Genomic DNA, 21,379 nt, shown 5'->3' with positions numbered 1-21,379 from the left:
TAATACTGCCCCCTATATACAAGAATATAACTACTATAATACTGCCCCCTATGGACAAGAATATAACGACTATAATACTGCCCCCTATATACAAGAATATAACTACTATAATACTGCCCCTATGTACAAGAATATAACTACTATAATACTGCCCCTATATACAAGAATATAACTACTATAATACTGCTCCTATATACAAGAATATAACTACTATAATACTGCCCTCTATATAGAAGAATATAACTACTATAATACTGCCCCCTATGTGCAAGAATATAATTACTATAATACTGCCCCTATATACAAGAATATAACTACTATAATACTGCTCCTATATACAAGAATATAACTACTATAATACTGCCCCCTATATACAAGAATATAACTACTATAATACTGCCCCCTATATACAAGAATATAACTACTATAATACTACTCCCTATATACAAGAATATAACTACTATAATACTGCCCCTATATATAAGAATATAACTACTATAATACTGCCCTCTATATACAAGAATATAACTACTATAATACTGCCCCATATATACAAGAATATAACCACTATAATACTGCTCCTATATACAAGAATATAACTACTATAATACTGCTCCTATATACAGGAATATAACTACTATAATACTGCCCCCTATATACAAGAATATAACTACTATAATACTGCTCCTATATAAGAGAATATAACTGCTATAATACTACCCCCTATATACAAGAATATAAATACTATAATACTGCCTCCTATGTACAAGAATATAACTACTATAATACTGCCTCCTATATACAAGAATATAAATACTATAATACTACCCCCTATATACAAGAATATAACTACTATAATACTGCCTCCTATATACAAGAATATAACTACTATCATACTGCTCCCTATATACAAGAATATAACAACTATAATACTGCCCCCTATGTACAAGAATATAACTACTATAATACTGCCCCTATATACAAGAATATAACTACTATAATACTACCCCCTATATACAAGAATATAAATACTATAATACTGCCTCCTATGTACAAGAATATAACTACTATAATACTGCCTCCTATATACAAGAATATAAATACTATAATACTACCCCCTATATACAAGAATATAACTACTATAATACTGCCTCCTATATACAAGAATATAACTACTATCATACTGCTCCTTATATACAAGAATATAACAACTATAATACTGCCCCCTATGTACAAGAATATAACTACTATAATACTGCCCCTATATACAAGAATATAACTACTATAATACTGCCCCCTATATACAAGAATATAACTACTATAATACTACTCCCTATATACAAGAATATAACTACTATAATACTGCCTCCTATATACAAGAATATAACTACTATCATACTGCTCCCTATATACAAGAATATAACAACTATAATACTGCCCCCTATATACAAGAATATAACTACTATAATACTGCCCCCTATATACAAGAATATAACTACTATCATACTGCCCCCTATATACAGGAATATAACTACTATATTACTGCTCCTATATACAAGAATATAACTACTATAATACTGCTCCTATATACAAGAATATAACTACTATAATACTGCCCCCTATATACAGGAATATAACTACTATAATACTGCCCCCTATATACAAGAATATAACTACTATAATACTGCTCCTATATACAAGAATATAACTACTATAATACTGCCCCATATATACAAGAATATAACCACTATAATACTGCTCCTATATACAAGAATATAACTACTATAATACTGCTCCTATATACAGGAATATAACTACTATAATACTGCCCCCTATATACAAGAATATAACTACTATAATACTGCTCCTATATAAGAGAATATAACTACTATCATTCTGCCCCCTATATACAAGCATATAACTACTGTAATACTGCCCCTATATACAAGAATACAACTACTATAATACTGCCCCCTATATACAAGAATATAACTACTATAATACTGCCCCTATATACAAGACTATAACTACTATAATACTGCCTCCTATATACAAGAATATAACTACTATAATACTGCCCTTATATATAAGAATATAACTACTATAATACTGCTCCTATATACAAGAATATAACTACTATAATACTGCCCCTATATACAAGAATATAACTACTATAATAGTGCACCCTATATACAAGAATATAACTACTATAATACTGCCCCCTATATACAAGTATATATCTACTATAATACTGCCCCTATATACAAGAATATAACTACTATAATACTTCCCCCTATATACAAGAATATAACTACTATAATACTGCCCCCTATATACAAGAATATAACTACTATAATACTGCTCCTATATACAAGAATATAACTACTATAATACTGCCCCTATATACAAGAATATAACTACTATAATACTGCCCCTATATACAAGAATATAACTACTATACTACTGCCCCCTATATACAAGAATATAACTACTATAATACTGTCCCTATATACAAGAATATAACTACTATAATACTGCCCCTATATACAAGAATATAACTACTATAATACTGCCCCTATATACAAGAATATAACTACTATAATACTGCACCTATATACAAGAATATAACTACTGTAATACTGCCCCTATATACAAGACTATAACTACTATAATACTGCACCTATATACAAGAATATAACTACTATAATACTGATACTATATACAAGAATATAACTACTGTAATACTGCCCCTATATACAAGAATACAACTAGTATAATACTGCCCCCTATATACAAGAATATAACTACTATAATACTGCCCCTATATACAAGACTATAACTACTATAATACTGCCTCCTATATACAAGAATATAACTACTATAATACTGCCCTTATATATAAGAATATAACTACTATAATACTGCTCCTATATACAAGAATATAACTACTATAATACTGCCCCTATATACAAGAATATAACTACTATAATAGTGCACCCTATATACAAGAATATAACTACTATAATACTGCCCCCTATATACAAGAATATAACTACTATAATACTGCTCCTATATACAAGAATATAACTACTATAATACTGCCCCTATATACAAGAATATAACTACTATAATAGTGCACCCTATATACAAGAATATAACTACTATAATACTGCCCCTATATACAAGAATATAACTGCTATAATACTGCTCCTATGTACAAGAATATAGCTACTATAATACTGCTCCTATGTACAAGAATATAACTACTATAATACTGCTCCTATATACAAGAATATAACTACTATAATACTGCTCCTATATACAAGAATATAACTACTATAATACTGCCCCTATATACAAGAATATAACTACTATAATACTGCCCCCTATATACAAGAATATAACTACTATAATACTGCTCCTATATACAAGAATATAACTACTATAATACTGCCTCCTATATACAAGAATATAACTACTATAATACTGCCCTTATATATAAGAATATAACTACTATAATACTGCTCCTATATACAAGAATATAACTACTATAATACTGCTCCTATATACAAGAATATAACTACTATAATACTGCTCCCTATATACAAGAATATAACAACTATAATACTGCTCTTATATACAAGAATATAACTACTATAATACTGCCCCTATATACAAGAATATAACTACTATAATACTACCCCCCTATATACAAGAATATAACTACTATAATACTGCCCCTATATACAAGAATATAACTACTATAATACTGCCCCCTATATACAAGAATATAACTACTATCATACTGCTCCTTATATACAAGAATATAACAACTATAATACTGCCCCCTATGTACAAGAATATAACTACTATAATACTGCCCTTATATATAAGAATATAACTACTATAATACTGCTCCTATATACAAGAATATAACTACTATAATACTGCTCCTATATACAAGAATATAACTACTATAATACTGCTCTTATATACAAGAATATAACTACTATAATACTGCCCCTATATACAAGAATATAACTACTATAATACTACCCCCCTATATACAAGAATATAACTACTATAATACTGCCCCCTATATACAAGAATATAACTACTATAATACTGCTCCTATATACAAGAATATAACTACTATAATACTGCCCCTATATACAAGAATATAACTACTATAATACTGCCCCTATATACAAGAATATAACTACTATACTACTGCCCCCTATATACAAGAATATAACTACTATAATACTGTCCCTATATACAAGAATATAACTACTATAATACTGCCCCTATATACAAGAATATAACTACTATAATACTGCCCCTATATACAAGAATATAACTACTATAATACTGCACCTATATACAAGAATATAACTACTGTAATACTGCCCCTATATACAAGACTATAACTACTATAATACTGCACCTATATACAAGAATATAACTACTATAATACTGATACTATATACAAGAATATAACTACTGTAATACTGCCCCTATATACAAGAATACAACTAGTATAATACTGCCCCCTATATACAAGAATATAACTACTATAATACTGCCCCTATATACAAGACTATAACTACTATAATACTGCCTCCTATATACAAGAATATAACTACTATAATACTGCCCTTATATATAAGAATATAACTACTATAATACTGCTCCTATATACAAGAATATAACTACTATAATACTGCCCCTATATACAAGAATATAACTACTATAATAGTGCACCCTATATACAAGAATATAACTACTATAATACTGCCCCCTATATACAAGAATATAACTACTATAATACTGCTCCTATATACAAGAATATAACTACTATAATACTGCCCCTATATACAAGAATATAACTACTATAATAGTGCACCCTATATACAAGAATATAACTACTATAATACTGCCCCTATATACAAGAATATAACTGCTATAATACTGCTCCTATGTACAAGAATATAGCTACTATAATACTGCTCCTATGTACAAGAATATAACTACTATAATACTGCTCCTATATACAAGAATATAACTACTATAATACTGCTCCTATATACAAGAATATAACTACTATAATACTGCCCCTATATACAAGAATATAACTACTATAATACTGCCCCCTATATACAAGAATATAACTACTATAATACTGCTCCTATATACAAGAATATAACTACTATAATACTGCCTCCTATATACAAGAATATAACTACTATAATACTGCCCTTATATATAAGAATATAACTACTATAATACTGCTCCTATATACAAGAATATAACTACTATAATACTGCTCCTATATACAAGAATATAACTACTATAATACTGCTCCCTATATACAAGAATATAACAACTATAATACTGCTCTTATATACAAGAATATAACTACTATAATACTGCCCCTATATACAAGAATATAACTACTATAATACTACCCCCCTATATACAAGAATATAACTACTATAATACTGCCCCTATATACAAGAATATAACTACTATAATACTGCCCCCTATATACAAGAATATAACTACTATAACACTGCCCCTATATACAAGAATAGAACTACTATAATACTGCTCCTATATACAAGACTATAACTACTATAATACTGCCCCCTATTAATAGGAATATTATGTAGAATATTTATATCTGACTGTAATTGCTCTATAATTCTCTCACTTTCCTCTTTACAGGACGGGTGGTTGGATTATATTCCCGCTTTGATGTCATAGTGAGTTTACTTTATATTTTTATACTTTCTCTATTCGGGGATCTATGTAGTCTGCCTAGAGTTTTTCCACAACAAACCCGAAGACAATGCGTGTTCCCTTCTCTGCCTCTGTCTGTGATTCTCGGGAGATCAGATCCGCCACTGTTTTTCTTTTTTCTTTTTTTTTTCTTGGACCCTCCCATTCCAAGAGATATGGCCTACTGTTTTGTTGGCTCGCTCTATGCTAATTTGCTGCAGTTTGCCAACAGGGCGTGAACTACCCTCAAGCTGCCTCACGCTGATTGGTCAGCATCAGAGGCAGGGAAGCCAGCTCCACCCAGTTGGCTTGCTAAAGCAAATTTGCATAGAGGGAGCCAACACAACAGTGGGTCATATCTCTGGAATGGGAGGGTCGAGGAAAAAAAGAAAAACAGGGCTGGAATCAGGGAGACAGCGCTATAGGTCAGTAAAGCAGTTCAACTTATATGACCTAGTGACAGATCCTCCTTAAGTCGCCATAAGATGCCCTAATACGAAGAGGTTAGTGCATGTGTCACCGCCTACTAAGTGCCCCCATGATCCATAGATCAGAGAGACTAAAGATTTTATGCACAGTATGTAAATTACATGTTCCTTAAAGAAGCTGCTACCATAGTCGGACAATTTGGAGTCTATGGACAGTTGTCTTTTGTCACCCGGTCACCCAATCTGCATACGAGTATATAAAAACACTTCCTTCTCTATCGTTAATCCTCCTCATCTATATGTCTGTGACTGTGTATACTATACCCATAGTTACATTCTGGTACCTTCTATTCTGGCTTGGATTGGTACACTGAGATAGGAACACCCACATGACAGCCCACATTGGGAGTTAGCAGTGGAAACTCCTCCTCTTAGATTTATTTATTTTAATATAGGGAACAATTAACATAAAAATTTAAAAAACAACCAATCCTGTAGTCCACACTAAGGTGCAGCTCTACAAGAAATATACAGTATAGCTGAAAATATCTATAGTACTGCCCAATGGGGCCAATCCCTCTCATCATCATCATCATCATCATCATCATCATCATCTGTGTGCGTGTGTTTCTTCTATTCCCTCTTTATATAACAGCATTTAGCAGCCCAGAAGGTGTATAATAACCTGGATATAACAGTGGGGGAAGCTTTACGACTTCGCTCCCTATGTCTGGAAGGTGTTCTCATGTGTTATGCGTATGAAACCCTGGAAGCTGTGATTGACCGTATAGTCCGAGAACAGGTACCGACTGTATACATGAGCGTGTCTGTAATGTACAAATGTGACGTCAGCCGTCTGATAACCGTGATACTATATAGATTTCTGGATTACCACATAGTAATGTCTTGGGGCAGGTTGTAGTAGCACCATCCGTATCTCTATATACAAGAAGCTGTATTAATATAATTATATACAGCAGATGCCCAGGTTATACCAGCATGCTCCATATCACTATATACAAGAAGATGTATAACTTATACCAGCTGTACATATATAATTATATACAGGAGATACCCAGGTTATACCAGCATGCTCCATATCACTATATACAAGAAGATGTATAACATACACCAGCTGTACATATATAATTATATACAGAAGATACCCAGGTTATACCAGCATGCTCCATATCACTATATACAAGAAGATGTATAACTTATACCAGCTGTACATATATAATTATATACAGAAGATACCCAGGTTATACCAGCATGCTCCATATCACTATATACAAGAAGATGTATAACTTATACCAGCTGTACATATATAATTATATACAGAAGATACCCAGGTTATACCAGCATGCTCCATATCACTATATACAAGAAGATGTATAACTTATACCAGCTGTACATATATAATTATATACAGAAGATACCCAGGTTATACCAGCATGCTCCATATCACTATATACAAGAAGATGTATAAATGATACCAGCCGTACATATATAATTATATACAGAAGATACCCAGGTTATACCAACATGCTCCATATCATTATATACAAGAAGATGTATAACTTATACCATCTGTACATATATAATTATATACAGAAGATACCCAGTTATACCAGCATGCTCCATATCACTATATACAAGAAGATGTATAACTTATACCAGCTGTACATATATAATTATATACAGGAGATCCCAGGTTATACCAGCATGCTACATATCACTATATACAAGAAGATGTATAACTTATACCAGCTGTACATATATAATTATATACAGGAGATCCCAGGTTATACCAGCATGCTACATATCACTATATACAAGAAGATGTATAACTTATACCAGCTGTACATATATAATTATATACAGGAGATCCCAGGTTATACCAGCATGCTACATATCACTATATACAAGAAGATGTATAACTTATACCAGCTGTACATATATAATTATATACAGAGGATACCCAGGTTATACCAGCATGCTCCATATCACTATATACAAGAAGATGTATAACTTATACCAGCTGTACATATATAATTATATACAGAAGATACCCAGGTTATACCAGCATGCTCCATATCACTATATACAAGAAGATGTATAACTTATACCAGCTGTACATATATAATTATATACAGAAGATACCCAGGTTATACCAGCATGCTCCATATCACTATATACAAGAAGATGTATAACTTATACCAGCTGTACATATATAATTATATACAGAAGATACCCAGGTTATACCAGCATGCTCCATATCACTATATACAAGAAGATGTATAACTTATACCAGCTGTACATATATAATTATATACAGAAGATACCCAGGTTATACCAGCATGCTCCATATCACTATATACAAGAAGATGTATAACTTATACCAGCTGTACATATATAATTATATACAGAAGATACCCAGGTTATACCAGCATGCTCCATATCACTATATACAAGAAGATGTATAACTTATACCAGCTGTACATATATAATTATATACAGAAGATACCCAGGTTATACCAGCATTCTCCATATCACTATATACAAGAAGATGTATAACATACACCAGCTGTACATATATAATTATATACAGAAGATACCCAGGTTATACCAGCATGCTCCATATCACTATATACAAGAAGATGTATAACTTATACCAGCTGTACATATATAATTATATACAGAAGATACCCAGGTTATACCAGCATGCTCCATATCACTATATACAAGAAGATGTATAACTTATACCAGCTGTACATATATAATTATATACAGGAGATCCCAGTTTATACCAGCATGCTCCATATCACTATATACAAGAAGATGTATAACTTATACCAGCTGTACATATATAATTATATACAGAAGATACCCAGGTTATACCAGCATGCTCCATATCACTATATACAAGAAGATGTATAACTTATACCAGCTGTACATATATAATTATATACAGAAGATACCCAGGTTATACCAGCATGCTCCATATCACTATATACAAGAAGATGTATAACTTATACCAGCTGTACATATATAATTATATACAGAAGATACCCAGGTTATACCAGCATGCTCCATATCACTATATACAAGAAGATGTATAACTTATACCAGCTGTACATATATAATTATATACAGAAGATACCCAGGTTATACCAGCATGCTCCATATCACTATATACAAGAAGATGTATAACTTATACCAGCTGTACATATATAATTATATACAGAAGATACCCAGGTTATACCAGCATGCTCCATGTCACTATATACAAGAAGATGTATAACTTATACCAGCTGTACATATATAATTATATACAGAAGATACCCAGGTTATACCAGCATGCTCCATATCACTATATACGGGGGGCGCATGCGCGCAGCTGAACATGGTGGACGCGTTCTAACCAGGCTCCGCACCTCGTGAAGGCATTCCAGCATATATATCGCTAACAGCAGACATCGAGACCCATAAAAGAAAGGAGAGGTACCTTAGAGGTTCGGGCATCCACCTATGGCCAGAGGGAGTGGAAGAAGGGGTAAGCAAACCCAGGCTCAGAGGTCCGTGGCAGATATGCTGATGGCGGCGCCGAACATGGCGGAGCAAGGCCTGCTGCAGCAGCAGCAGGGGACACAGATAGAATCCAGTTCGGCGGTGTTATCACAGGATTATCCTGTGCTCCTGCGGGAAAATAGCAGCACATCACTATTGCAGGCACAGGAGGATTTACAAGAAGAGGGCCCGATCCCAGACCTGGGACTGCCGCAATCAGCGCCCGTTCACGTCTCACAGCACTCGCCCATGCAGCCGGCCATTACTTCCGGGTTGACAGAGGACGCCATCTTTTCCTGCATATCAAGAGCCATGCAAGCTCAGATGGGGGAAATAAGCTCCAAGATAGCCGCGGTACATCAAGATTTACACAAAGTGGGGGCGCATATGCAGGCTATTGAGACCAAAATGACCTCAGTCACTGCAAGAGTTAACCAGAATACTAGATTTATGGAGGATCTGCAGGAGCAATTGGAGGAAGCGAACACCAGAATTGAGGACCTGGAAAATCGTTCTCGACGCTATAACTTCAGGATCAGAGGGGTCCCGGAATCTCAGACGGAGGTACCGGGGGTGGTTCGCCTGCTACTCACTACCTTGATACCTGATATATCGGAATCACATATGGAAATTGACCGGGCCCATAGAGCTTTGACGGCCATGAGGAGGGATGGACTTCCCAGAGATATTATAGTGAAACTCCACTATTATTCGATTAAGGAGAAGGTGATGGAAAGAGCTAGGAAGCTTCCGGTGATCACCATTTATAATACAGCGGTTCAGATATATGCTGATTTGGCTCCCCAAACCATTCAAAAAAGGCGGATGCTTCGCCCTATTCTGCAGACCCTCAAACACCATGCGATTCCATACCGGTGGGCATTCCCATTTCGTCTCCTCTTCATGCGCAATAATAGGCAATATGGCTTCTCTACGCTACAGGAGGGAGAGGACCTGCTGAGGGACTTACATATTCTACCACCCCAGGATAAAGCCAGTTCCTCCCGACTCCCCATACGGGATCCCCCGTTGTCACCAATATGGCGTACCCAAGGAGGCCGTCCAGAGTTTCCTCGGGAACAGAGGGTGGAATCTCGTCGGCAACAATTGAATCCGACATGACGGAAAGGAGGTCGATTATAGAAGCAGATAGTTTATTTTTCTTTCTCTTTCTTTATTCTTCATATCGGCCGGAGATGTCTTCAAGCAGCATGGAGGCTGAATTTCAGCCGGATACCGCCATTTGCAGTTCTCAGCGGACTGGGAGCTGGGGATCCATACGTTGGGGGGGATGTGGGGATTTCTTTTGCTTCTCTGGACTCCCACTTATAGTAATGGAAATTTGTTTATAAGCTGACCCGAAAAAGGCGAGGAAGGGTTTGGATGGGTCAAGTTCGCAGTGAGTTGGTACTCTGGCTATAGATATGTTTGTTTTGTTTTTTTTAAAAAAATATGAAAGTTTGCTTTACCTTATATTTAACATGTGAATGCCTATTATGCTCAGGGTTGATATAGGTTAAGGGGTTGAATGTCTGGATATATATTTTCGGAAATGCTGTGCCTTCACGACGGTCTGCTGTCCCCCTGTTAGCAGTCTTCCTTGACTGCCTAGTCGGTAGACTATGTTCGGTACTATTGATACCTTGTGTATGTCTTATTTTTGTTCTGTCTTTTACCCCCTTCCCTTTCCTTTCTTTCCTATTTCTGACCTTTGTCTCTATGGCGGGATCCTAATACGCACATGGTTCTACCTCCTGCTCTATGATGGCGGCCATGGAATCTGCTAAAACCTTTAGCTTACTCACACATAATGTGCAGGGCCTTAATTCCCCGATCAAGCGTCGAAAAGCTTTCTTGTATTATAAATCCTCTCATGTTGATATACTATTTTTACAGGAAACACATTTTTCTACCTCCTCTGCTCCATCGTACTTTCATAAACACTACTCACAAAAATTTTTGGCTAGTGCCTCTACTAAGCACAGGGGAGTGGGCATATGGTTGTCTCGGTCGGTCCCGTTTACACCTCACAACACGATCTCTGACCCGGATGGCAGGTACATCCTGGTCTCGGGTCTGTTACATGAATCTCCAATAACCTTTATTAACTACTATGCCCCGAACTCCAATCAACCGGCGTTCTTCCAGGGTATGTGGCGCAAGATCCATTCATCGATAGAGGGCCCGATAATCATGGGTGGGGATTCTAATATCGCCTTGGACGCGTCCATGGATAAATCCCACGCATTCAGGGTGCGACTTATACCTCCTACGTCAACCAGCATACAAGTAGCACGTTTCTTCCATTCGGTGGACGTCATAGATGTCTGGCGGGATTTTAACCCCACAGCAAGGGATTATACTTATTTCTCCTCAGCCCATAATATCCACACCCGTATTGATCATGTTATGATGTCAACTAGCTTACTCCCTAAGGTCACGGATGCTAGGATTTTAGCTACACCCTGGTCTGATCATGACCCGATTGTGGTTCGGTTGTCAGATTTATGTGGGAGACCGCCTATCTCCTCTTGGCGATTGAATGAGTCATTACTATCGGATCAGGAGATAGTTAAAGAAATCCAAAGGGAATTGGACACATATTTTCTACTTAATAAGGCACCAGACACCTCAATTATGTCCAATTGGGCGGCTCACAAAGCAGTGATTAGGGGGAAATTCATCCAGATAGCCTCGCGTAATAAGAAACGGTTGAAGGAGGTTCTGGCGTTAAAGGAGAGGAATTTTGCGGACCTGTCTAAGAAATTTAAAACAGACCCCTCAGCAGTTATTAAAGCAAAATTAGCAGAAGCTAGAACAGAATTAAATTTATGTCTGACAAGTTGGGCGGAAAAAAGTCTGCGTTGGTCACAACATAAGTTTTTTACACAAGGGGATAAACCGGGAACATTACTCTCTAGAAGCCTCACGCCCCGATTTAACACCTCAACACCACCGAAACTGCGATTGGCGGATGGATCTTTATCACAGAATCCCACAAAAGTTGTAAAGGCCTTTCAGGATTTTTATTCAGCGTTGTACTCAGCTCCACCTCAGTTTGATAAAAATAAGGCTAGGGTCTTGTTGGAAAAAACATTCCCTACTAAACTTTCCCAAGGGGATAGAGAAACACTGGATGCTGAATTTAGATTGGAGGAGGTATTGGATGTTATTAAAAATCTGAAGGCTCACAAAGCCCCGGGGCCAGATGGGTTTTCCTCAGGTTATTACAAACACTTTAGGGAGGTCCTGGCCCCGCACATGGTTGAATTGTTCAATGCTTATCGGGAGGGTAACAATTTGCCCCCTTTTTCGAATCTAGCCTATATACATCTTATCCCCAAGCCTCATAAGGATCATACAGATCAGGCTAACTATCGCCCGATATCCCTTCTTGATGTGGATCTTAAGATTATGACAAAAATTCTGGCGGTTAGATTGAATTCCTTCCTCGCCACATATATACATAAGGACCAGGCGGGATTTATACCCCTCCGCCAGGCGGAAGACCAGACGAGACGGGCTGTGGACATTATCTCAGCGGTTCGTTCGGGGTGGGATGGCACTTCCGGACGTCAAAGTATGTTATTAAGCCTTGACCTCCAGAAAGCCTTTGACTCGCTATCCTGGGACTATTTGTTTTATGTCCTTGAGAGAATGGGCTTCGGTACGGGATTTTTGTCTATTCTTAAGATCTTATATTGTCTTCCTACAGCAAAAGTAAATTCTAGGGGATTTATGTCGGGAGCTTTTCCAATATGCAGAGGAACGCGACAGGGGTGCCCGCTATCGCCTTCCCTGTTTGCGCTGGCTATTGAGCCATTGGCCAACCTCATACGAGATTCTCCCGACATTAGGGGGGTGAAGGTGGGAGGAGTAGAACACAAATGTGCCTTGTTTGCGGATGACATACTGCTTTTCATATCGACACCTCTCACATCATTGCCGAATCTCTTTCATATTCTTGATCAGTTTGGCAAGCTGTCTGGGCTTAAGGTCAATCACTCCAAGTCGGTGGCAATGAATCTTACATTGCCAATAGGGGTAGTGAAGCTCCTAAAACTTAACTTTGATTTTCATTGGGATGCACGTAGATTGACGTATTTGGGTATTAAATTGACACCTACCATAGAGTCCCTTTACGAGGACAATTTCCCTCCACTTTTTCAACAAATAGCTACGGATCTCACTAGATGGTCCCCTCTTAATCTTTCATGGTTTGGCCGCATTGCCTCCATCAAAATGACGATATTGCCCAGATTGCTATATTATTTTCGCACGCTCCCTATTGTGGTCCCTCAGAAGGCGCTTAGACAAATCCAAGGGCTCATCATGGGGTTTATTTGGGGTTCTAAAAGACCGAGAATACAGAGACAAACTTTATTCACCCCTAAAACGGCGGGGGGTCTGGGGGTTCCCAATATCCAACAATACTATCACGCAGCACGTCTGGCGCAATTTACAGATATGTATGCGAGACCATACTGTCCCCAGTGGACGCAAATTGAGACGGCCGCATGTACCAGTTTCCCGCTGGAAACGCTACTGTGGATGGAGTCCTCGGACAGGCCTCCGGTTCTCTCCCCTGTGCTTTCTCAGATGTTACAGCTGTGGGACTCGCTTAGAAAGAGATTCCATATTAAATCACCCCATAATCCGCTCATGACCATCACGGGTAATTCTGCCTTTCCTCCGGGTCTGCGTAGAATGGAATTCCGGTGGTGGCTCAATAAGGGGTTTTACAGGATTAAGGACTTTTTTGTAGGGGGGGACATCAGAACTCTGGATTACTTTAAGGACTCACACTCGATGCCCCCATCGGAGCATTTTAGATATATCCAGATACACCACTTCTTGTTGAACTGGAAATCCAGGAGGGGGGACATCAGCACATTGACCACTTTTGAACGGCTGTGTTGGCTTTCTGGCTTACGACATAAAATTTCCACGATATATTCCGATCTGGTTACTCCGGAAGGTAAACTCCCTTACATGACACGATGGGAACATGATCTAGGTACGGGAGTGGAATTGGAGCAGTGGAGGGAGATGGCATGTACGACCTCAAAACTATCTATCAATACATCCTTGGTGGAAGCGGGTTATAAAGTATTAATGAGATGGTATATGGTCCCTACTCGTATAGCTCGCTTTAACCCATTGGTGGATAAGCACTGCTTTAGACAATGTGGTGCGGAGGGTACACTAATGCATATTCTATGGGAGTGTCCAGTGGTTGCCACATTTTGGAACCAGGTATACCAGCTTATTAACACAGTGATCCAAGTCAAACCCCCCAGGGATGTGATTACGGCTCTGCTATGCGGTCCTATTCCCGAGGTTCGGGCCCCCGCATGTAAATTTCTCCGATATGTGTTTCTGGCAGCTAAAATAACTATTGCTAGGGCCTGGCGAACACCCACGTTGTCTATGGATATGTTGATCGCTAAGATCTCATGGATAATGGTTAATGACCGCCTAACACATCAGCTGGCGGGTACATTAGACAAATTTGATGCCATTTGGGACCCATGGAGGAACCACACATTTTCGTGAATACATAGAGATGGTTAGAAGACCCTTCTACCCTACACCTTTCCTTCCCCCCCTCCTTATCCTTCTTTTGTTTATTGTGTGTGTTTTGTTTTTCTCTCTTATATTTTTTCCTTAGAGGCCATGTTAAGGTACTCTATAAAGCAATGTGATGTCAAGATTGGTTACCTATGTTAGTAATGAAGGCATTTATATACTATATATTTGGCAGAAGTGTTGACATCATGAATGATATATAATGTGAGATTTATTGGAGACCATGTTGGTCTAATACTTTGTTTAATTGTATTATTGATATGCAAAAGTTGAGACTCTGCGAGTCTGTGTTATTATTATATTACAAAAAACTGTTTAATAAAAAACTATTGAAAACATATCACTATATACAAGAAGATGTATAACTTATACCAGCTGTACATATATAATTATATACAGAAGATGCCCAGGTTATACCAGCATGCTCCATATCACTATATACAAGAAGATGTATAACTTATACCAGCTGTACATATTTAATCATATACAGAAGATACCCAGGTTATACCAGCATGCTCCATATCACTATATACAAGAAGATGTATAACTTATACCAGCTGTACATATATAATTATATACAGAAGATACCCAGGTTATACCAGCATGCTCCATGTCACTATATACAAGAAGATGTATAACTTATACCAGCTGTACATATATAATTATATACAGAAGATACCCAGGTTATACCAGCATGCTCCATATCACTATATACAAGAAGATGTATAACTTATACCAGCTGTACATATATAATTATATACAGAAGATGCCCAGGTTATACCAGCATGCTCCATATCACTATATACAAGAAGATGTATAACTTATACCAGCTGTACATATATAATTATATACAGAAGATGCCCAGGTTATACCAGCATGCTCCATATCACTATATACAAGAAGGTGTATAACTTATACCAGCTGTATATATATATAATTATATACAGAAGATACCCAGGTTATACCAGCATGCTCCATATCACTATATACAAGAAGATGTATAACTTATACCAGCTGTACATATATATTATATACAGAAGATACCCAGGTTATACCAGCATGCTCCATATCACTATATGCAAGAAGATGTATAACTTATACCAGCTGTACATATATAATTATATACAGAAGATACCCAGGTTATACCAGCATGCTCCATATCACTATATACAAGAAGATGTATAACTAATACCAGCTGTACATATATAATTATATACAGAAGATGCCCAGGTTATACCAGCATGCTCCATATCACTATATACAAGAAGATGTATAACTTATACCAGCTGTACATATATAATTATATACAGAAGATGCCCAGGTTATACCAGCATGCTCCATATCACTATATACAAGAAGATGTATAACCTATACCAGCTGTACATATATCATTATATACAGAAGATACCCAGGTTATACCAGCATGCTCCATATCACTATATACAAGAAGATGTATAACTTATACCAGCTGTACATATATATTATATACAGAAGATACCCAGGTTATACCAGCATGCTCCATATCACTATATGCAAGAAGATGTATAACTTATACCAGCTGTACATATATAATTATATACAGAAGATACCCAGGTTATACCAGCATGCTCCATATCACTATATACAAGAAGATGTATAACTAATACCAGCTGTACATATATAATTATATACAGAAGATGCCCAGGTTATACCAGCATGCTCCATATCACTATATACAAGAAGATGTATAACTTATACCAGCTGTACATATATAATTATATACAGAAGATGCCCAGGTTATACCAGCATGCTCCATATCACTATATACAAGAAGATGTACAACTTATACCAGCTGTACATATATAATTATATACAGAAGATACCCAGGTTATACCAGCATGCTCCATATCACTATATACAAGAAGATGTATAACTTATACCAGCTGTACATATATAATTATATACAGAAGATACCCAGGTTATACCAGCATGCTCCATATCACTATATACAAGAAGATGTACAACTTATACCAGCTGTACATATATAATTATATACAGAAGATACCCAGGTTATACCAGCATGCTCCATATCACTATATACAAGAAGATGTATAACTTATACCAGCTGTACATATATAATTATATACAGAAGATACCCAGGTTATACCAGCATGCTCCATATCACTATATACAAGAAGATGTATAACTTATACCAGCTGTACATATATAATTATATACAGAAGATACCCAGGTTATACCAGCATGCTCCATATCACTATATACAAGAAGATGTACAACTTATACCAGCTGTACATATATAATTATATACAGCAGATGCCCATTTTACAGCGGGTAGTTGTGTTATCTGTTCTCTTTATTTGTGACATTCCTTCTGTCAGGTTCATCGACTGGTTCTGGTAGATGAAGAACATCGGCCCCGTGGGATTGTGTCCCTGTCCGACATCCTACAAGCCCTGGTATTAACCCCCGCAGGTATTGATGCCCTTAATTCCTAACCCTGCGAAGGCTCTTTTCTACCTTCACCCTGCACCTCCTTCTCCTCTCTAAGGCACAGGTACGCTCCCTACAGTACTTGTCAGGAGCAAACGTCCGTGTGACAATTGTCTGGAAGCTCATCTTTGCTCTTTGTATCCCGCAACCTCAGAAACCTGCATTTGTTCTGCCAGAAGGTTTTACGCACTGCCTGAAATTTTGTTTTTTGTGTTTTTATTTTTATTTTTCTCCTGCTGCTCTTCTGAGGTATCCTGGGCCGGCTTTTCTCTCCCCCTTCCAGTTCTTTAAGTCCATGTCCATTGTCAAAAAAAACAAAATTATAATAATAATAATTTTGCAAATAGAGTTTGGATAAAGCATGTGAAATTGCATGCCCCGTAAATGTAATACCCCAAAAAAGATTACACAACGCTGTGCAGTTAATATCAGGAATTCGATTAAAGTGAATGCCGCGCCGTGTCGCTTTTAGGTCCATAATTCTGTGCTGATGAATTTCGTAATACATCTTTATAGTGTTTGGAACTCAGTTTTTCCAACACAGAGCTCCAAATCCACTGCATAGACAGTTAGATGATAAAATGGTGTCCATCTGCAGCCACCACTAGGGGGAGCTTACTGCATACTGTGTTATTATTGACTTCAATATAGAAGCAGTGTGCAAAAAGCTCCTCCTAGTGGTGATTACAGGAAGCCAGAATTGTATTATTTAAAGGGGTATTCCCATCTTAGACATTAACGGACACTAACAAGAGCCATTCCTTTCATAATTTCATGTTCTGAAGTTGCTATTTAAGCAGTTCTCTGGTATATTCTGCAAAGCAGCTGAAAACTTAAACATAAACCTAATTTCCCAAGGTCTAAATTGAATGATGGGTCGGAAATAATCTGAGAATTCCTGCGTCTTCCCCTGTACACTGCACGCACGTTTCCGTGTTCTTGCACTAAGTAAACCCTGCGTCCATCAGTGATGACATCATCTCTGACTGCCGTCCTGAAAACTCTGCTTTAAGGGTTTACTCCACTGCTTTTGGAGTTTTCTGTGACCCGACCTGCAAAATCCACCTTATTTCATGACAACTTTTGTTTTCTTCTGGTTCTTTTAGGTCTGGACCGCAGTTCCTTGTGATGGAGCCAATAGGAGCGCATACAGTCAGCTGCATGAGAATGATAGGACATTTTGTGGCTAGGGGGCGCTGTCTCATCAAGAAAAGGTGATTGAATGCCTGGTCATATGATATATGATAGAAGTAGGCTCAGTTACCACCTGGAGGATGTCCGTCATCGTAAAGGTCAACTTGAAGGACACAAGTTTTCTTCAAGATGCATTAAAGGAGTTCTCCGATCCTGCGGTCTTTGGTTATGACTTAATCTTCCGTTCTGTTCATTGTGTATATTAGGATATACGATATTTCCTGATCATGAGAACCTTGGATTGTGGAGCTGGAGTAGTGGTTTCTTGATGGAGACCTCCTCGGACCTGTGAGCGGAAGTCATCATTATGTGCTGTATGGAGATATATATGTGTCTAGGTATATGCCGTTTACGCAGTCCACACATGCATATATCTCGTTCTATGTCCATGAGATTTTGTAGGAGATGGAATATTTAGCTGATATTCTATTGAACGTACTTTAGAAAATCCATAGTTGCCAACGTTTTAAAATAATTTCCCAGAAGCCTCCTCAGCTGCCGAGTGTCATGAGGTCCTCGTCATATTCAGTCATCAAAAATCTAACCTGTTAGGGCATTATGTGTTAATAAAGGGGAGTCCCACATTCAAGACCCCCATTAAGTTGCAGAAGCGGAGAGTGGGTAGAAAGAGCAACTTTCTCTGGAGGACCCAGCATGTCCATACATTACACGAACAACCCGTAGATTTTAATGGGCGTGATGTAATGCTTTGTTTACCCTGTGGTGGCGCTGCAGGGGAAATTAACACTTGCCGCCAGGTTCTCCCTGCAGATTACAGGTGATGCCTTGGGATCAGATTTTTTTTTTTAACAAAAAGTGATTGTTTAAAGGGATTGTTGACCCCCCTCTAAAGCTACACCATCGATTAAAGGAATTGTCCAGTTTAGAAAACTCATTTTCATATACCCTAAAGGGCAGTTCTGAGCTAATAGAGAAGGTCCACTGAGCGGTTACAAGAGTGTCTCTCTCTGGAGGACCTGTCCTGTCCTGCATTACACAGACAACACCTTGATTTAAATGGGCTTCGTGTAATGTTTAATTTCCCCCGTGGAGGCGCTGCAGGGAAACTGAACATTTACTGTCATGTTTCCCACAGATTACAGCTGATCGCTGGGGTTCCCAGCAGGGGGACACTTTGTGATCATCTTATTGTCAAGGGACGCTTCTAACAAGTAGAAATTGTCTAAAGCGTAGAATCATCCCTTTAAAGGGGTTGTCCAGCCCTAAGAGATGATGGCCTGTCCTCAGGATAGGCCAATAAAAACTGATCGGTCGTGGTCCGACGCCCGGCACCCCCACCGATCAGCTGTTGTGAAGGGGCCGAAGCGCTCATATGAGCACTGCTTGCCCTTCATTTCCATTATCGCTCACACTGTGAATCGATGATGCTCGTACGAGCGCTGCGGTCCCTTTTAAACAGATGATTGGTGGGGGTGCCATGAGTCGGACCCTGACCGATCACATATTGATGGCTTGTCCGGAGGACAGGCCATCAATTTCTTAGGACTGGAAAACCCCTTTTAACATTGACTCTATAGCGAGTTGATGTAAGATCAGGAATCGATCGTATCGTTATCTTTATTGCATTTGGTTTTTCCTGTTGTCACTTTTTTTTTGTTGTTAGTTTTTACCTGGAAACCATCAACAAGCAGGCTTTCTACAGCTGATAGATTTTATTATGGATTTATTTGTATTCTATTTATGTCTTAACACATAGAAATCCAACTAGTCTGATGAGCATATCAATATCTGACCTTTGCATTAGTTAATTATGTGTAAAGTAGCCGGCCCGCGAGTTGTTAATGAGCCAGTAAGACCTACCGCCAATTCACAACAGGACATGCTTATATACTCAATATACCAAACTGAAACACATAACAAGAGTAATGGATCCATTAACATCAGTTTGTTTCAGTGTAGAAAGGATTTCTGCTGCTTGCTGGAAACTGACAACAAGCTGATGTTGATGGATCTGTCATTCTCCGATTGTATTATTTTTATTTTTTTTGTACTTTTAGTACAGTAATGGTACCCTGCTGTGGGTGGCCTGGGGTCAAATTGGCTCATTCAATTCTGCTGATTTAACATGTAAATAAATGAAATTATTATTCATATGTTAATCAGACTGATTGTATGTTCATGTGTATTGATCTGAGCTGCGCTGGGTATTAACACAAAATTAGAAGAAAAGTGAAGCCATAATAAAATCTGTCAGTATCAACTAGCCTACTTGTTGATGGTTTCCATGTAGCATGCGATTTTTTTTTTCTCTACTCTATAGTCAAAAATTAACTGAAAAAGGCAAATAAATAATTAATATTTTACAA

The 21,379-nt window shown here is 37.5% G+C and overlaps 1 protein-coding gene across 3 annotated transcripts in view; it reads left to right on the top strand.

Annotated features, from left to right (window-relative positions):
* The window catches only part of PRKAG3 (protein kinase AMP-activated non-catalytic subunit gamma 3), a 41,453-nt gene extending 20,074 nt beyond the window's left edge, over positions 1-21,379 (top strand). The window contains exons 10-13 of one of the 3 annotated variants that reach the window (XR_012849455.1): positions 5,728-5,765; positions 6,865-7,011; positions 17,747-17,922; positions 18,965-21,379. Coding sequence is in view for 2 of the 3 variants with exons in the window: in XM_075829122.1 (XP_075685237.1) it covers positions 5,728-5,765; positions 6,865-7,011; positions 17,747-17,840; positions 18,965-18,987 (302 nt within the window). In the remaining variant the exon portion in view is untranslated. The remainder of the gene's footprint in view (positions 1-5,727; positions 5,766-6,864; positions 7,012-17,746; positions 17,923-18,964) is intronic. The other 2 variants (XM_075829122.1, XM_075829123.1) reach the window with 2 other exon arrangements.

This window comes from Rhinoderma darwinii, chromosome 6 (genome assembly GCF_050947455.1).
Source record: "Rhinoderma darwinii isolate aRhiDar2 chromosome 6, aRhiDar2.hap1, whole genome shotgun sequence".
NCBI classification, from domain to species: Eukaryota; Metazoa; Chordata; class Amphibia; order Anura; family Rhinodermatidae; genus Rhinoderma; species Rhinoderma darwinii.
This window is presented reverse-complemented; position numbering and strand designations above follow the sequence as displayed.